Source organism: Coptis chinensis, chromosome 2, assembly GCF_015680905.1.
Source record: "Coptis chinensis isolate HL-2020 chromosome 2, ASM1568090v1, whole genome shotgun sequence".
Lineage (NCBI taxonomy): Eukaryota > Viridiplantae > Streptophyta > Magnoliopsida > Ranunculales > Ranunculaceae > Coptis > Coptis chinensis.
Genome location: NC_141457.1, coordinates 62,940,583 through 62,943,974, shown reverse-complemented (window position 1 = coordinate 62,943,974; position 3,392 = coordinate 62,940,583). Strand labels below are relative to the sequence as shown.

The 3,392-nt window shown below is 37.3% G+C and overlaps 1 protein-coding gene across 1 annotated transcript; it reads left to right on the top strand.

Moving 5' to 3' along the window:
* The first annotated feature begins 1,618 nt into the window (after positions 1-1,618).
* LOC147517070 (uncharacterized) lies at positions 1,619-2,317 on the top strand. Its single transcript, XM_086593468.1, has one exon. The coding sequence runs from the start codon at positions 1,619-1,621 to the stop codon at positions 2,315-2,317; it is 699 nt and encodes a 232-aa protein (XP_086449594.1).
* The last annotated feature ends 1,075 nt before the right edge of the window (positions 2,318-3,392 follow it).

Here is a 3,392-nt window from a genome sequence, read left to right as displayed (position 1 = left end):
CATTCTCACAATTTTGTATAGTACCATTTCTTTCAGCTTATTTTTTTTCCAACCATTTAATTGGATAAAAAAAAGTCGGCTCACTGTGTATATCCAGCATATCCAGCTTAAGTTCAAATAAAAAATCCAAGATATCAGGGGAGACAGTAGATCAAGATCTACTTATGAAGATAGGTGTTCAAGAAACAGTTAAACCTCCTATCAGAGAAATCAGAGAAAATAAGTCTCCGTCATTAAGAAGATATATGAATATGCATCACATTACCTTCCACCATATCCAGTTTGCATGGCAATCATGCCTCCATTGCAAAAGTTGTTGAGATCCTCAAATTGCTCCACAGTCCATTTATACCACCTCATTAGAAACACTCTCAATGTCAGACCATGTGAAACAATTATTAGGTTCTCGTTGTGATTCCTACAACCAGGTGGCTAAAACCGTCCAATGTCAATATCATGTCTAAAGGTTTCTCTGAATCCTGATTCAGTAACATGTTCACAGTTTAGAATTCCACACCTAATATGTCAGTTCCGAGAAGAATCAAGAGATTGAGAGAGGAACCCGTAGGTGACGGTGAGATTTGGTTTCAATTTTTTTTTTTTTTTCTGATTTGGAGATTTGAGAGAGTTTGGTGTTTGACGACAGTTTGGGTTTCTTTTTTCGGTTGTTAATTACTTACTTACCCCCGACATACAATTCAAATGATGCGTATTTTTAGTTTTTTTTTCTCACCATATGTGAAAAGACTTAATAGATTTCTATATATTACAAAATAGACCAATTTTAGGGGTATTTTTAGTAAGAAGAAAAATTAATATTTTGAAAATATGGATTTTTTTGAAAAATTTGCTGATGTGGTTCAATGTGAGCATTGTGGGAGAAACGGATATTAATATAGGTAGGATTGCTAACGCTTATATAGCGTTGGCAATTTACTAACGGTAAATAACCGTTGCAAAATAAAAAAGGTGCGTGTTGCAAATATCCTATTATGGTGTAGTGTTAGGTAGGTATGATCCTGATATAGTGTGTCTCTCAGAAACAAAGGTGGGTAGTGACCGAATTAATAGGGTTAGTAGAATGGTTAAGTACAGTGGTTGCTTCAGTGTCCCAGTTGTGGGTCTTAGTGGTGGGCTTGCTGTTCTCTGAAAGGAGGGAGTGGACCTGGAAATCTTGGCAGCAATTCGAAACCAAGTGACAGGTAAGCTTAATAATTACCATTGCACCGAATCTTGGTACTTCTCCTTTGTGTATGGAGAGCGTTTAGCATGTAATAGACACAAAGTTTGGAAGGAGCTTAGGGATGTTGCCCTCATGATCCCTGGGCCTTGGTGCATGTTTGGAGATTTTAATGCTATAACATCACTAGATGAAAAAATAGGGGGAAAAAGTATTTTTGATAAAAGCATGCTAGAGTTTAATGAGCTGATCAATGATCTTGGCCTTATTGATCTAGGGTTCAAAGGTCCAAAATATACTTGGAGAAATAATAGAGCCCCACAGGATCATATCATTGAAAGATTAGAGAGAGCTATGACAAATGATGCCTGGCTCCTTAACTTTCCTCACATGTAAGTTAATAATGTTGTTAATGCGACATCTGACCATCTATCGATTATGATTAATCTCAATAATAAGGATGATAATAGAACTGAGCATGGGAAACCTTTTAGATTCTATACTATGTGGTTTTCTGATAAGACATGCATGCATGTTATAGATACTGCTTGGAAATCTATTATGCATGATATGCCTGATATGAATGTGATTCTTAAACAAAATGTTACTCAGCAACGCCTTACTATATGGAATAAGAAAGTTTTTGGTAATATTTTCACTAACATAAATAAAGTACAAAAGGAGTTGGAGGATGTTTTGATAAAACCTTTCTCTTCAACCAACTATGAAAGAGCTAAGGTGCTTAAATCTGAGTTGTTTGATTGGTTGGCTAAGGGGGAGAGTTTTTGGAAACAAAAATCCACTACTCACTGGTTGAAAGATGGAGGGAGAAATACTAGATTCTTCCACCTTTTCACCATTTTTAGAAAAAGAAAAAACAAGATTGATAAACTTAAAAAGAAGGATAGGGGTTGGAGCATGGGGAGAGCTGAAGTGGGGGCTAACATTAATACATACTTTAGAAATCTCTTTAGCTCTAACCAACCTCAGGATAATGAGAGTATTTTCAACTTATTTCAGCCCTGTATTACAGAAAGGGAGAATAATATTCTTACTGTTGTTCCTACAAATGAGGATATTTGGAGAGTGGTTAGGAAGATGGGCAGCCTGAAGGCCCCTAGGCCAGATGGCTTCTAAGGCTGTTTCTACGAAACCTCTTGGGACATTGTCAGAACAAGTATGTCTGCCTTTGTGAAGGACTTCTTCATCAAGGGGGTGCTTAATCCTACCTTTAATGAAACTTTCATTGCTCTTATCCCCAAAGTAAGTAATCCTGAGGCTGTGGAGAATTTTAGGCCTATTAGGCTGTGCAATTTCTGTTATAAGGTGATTTCCAAGATTCTAGTCAATCGGCTTAAGTGTCACCTGAATAAAATTGTCTCTCTTTTCCAAGAGGCCTTCATAAAAGGAAGAAATATAGGAGACAATACTGGCTTGGCTTGTGAACTGTTTCACCACATGAAGAACATGAAGTCTAAGAATCATGGGTGGGTGGCTTTAAAGATGGATATGGCGAAAGCCTATGATAGGGTGGAGTGGTCTTTTCTAGACCATATTTTTTAGAGACTGGGCTTTAATTAAAGACGGAGAAATCTTATTCAACAATGCTTATCTTCTGTGTCCTTTCAAGTTTTACTGAATGGTTGTCCTATCAATAAGATCATCCCAGAAAGAGGCCTCAGACAAGGGGATCCTCTTTCCCCATATCTTTTATGATCATGTCTGAGGCCCTGTCCAGGATGATTGCAAAAGCTGAAATGGATGAGAAAGTCCATGGGATTAAGATCAGGAGAGCTTCTCCTCCTATTACCCATCTTCTCTATGCAGATGATTTGATTTTGTTCACCAGAGGCAACCTTGAGGATGGGGTTCACCTGAAAACCATCCTACAAGATTACTGTACTACCTTTGGTCATCTTATCAATTTTGATAAGTCTAGCATTTTCTTCAGTAGAAATGTGAAGTTTAGGAATAAAATCAAGCTTAAGAAATTCTGGAAGATGAGATTGTTTGATCCTAAGGATAAGTATCTAGGTATCCCTATTATGTTATCTCATAAAAAGGCAGAGAATTTTGATTATTTGGTAGACAAGATACACAATAAGATCAAAGGGTGGAAGGCTAAGGTACTATCTCAGACTGGTAGGGCTACTCTGATCCAGTTTGTAGTACATGCCACCCATTTGTATGCTATGGCCACCTATATGCTTCC

Bases quoted from the DNA above. Each gene is read 5' to 3' on its own strand.
- LOC147517070 (XM_086593468.1), top strand. From the start codon at position 1,619: ATGATTAATCTCAATAATAAGGATGATAATAGAACTGAGCATGGGAAA.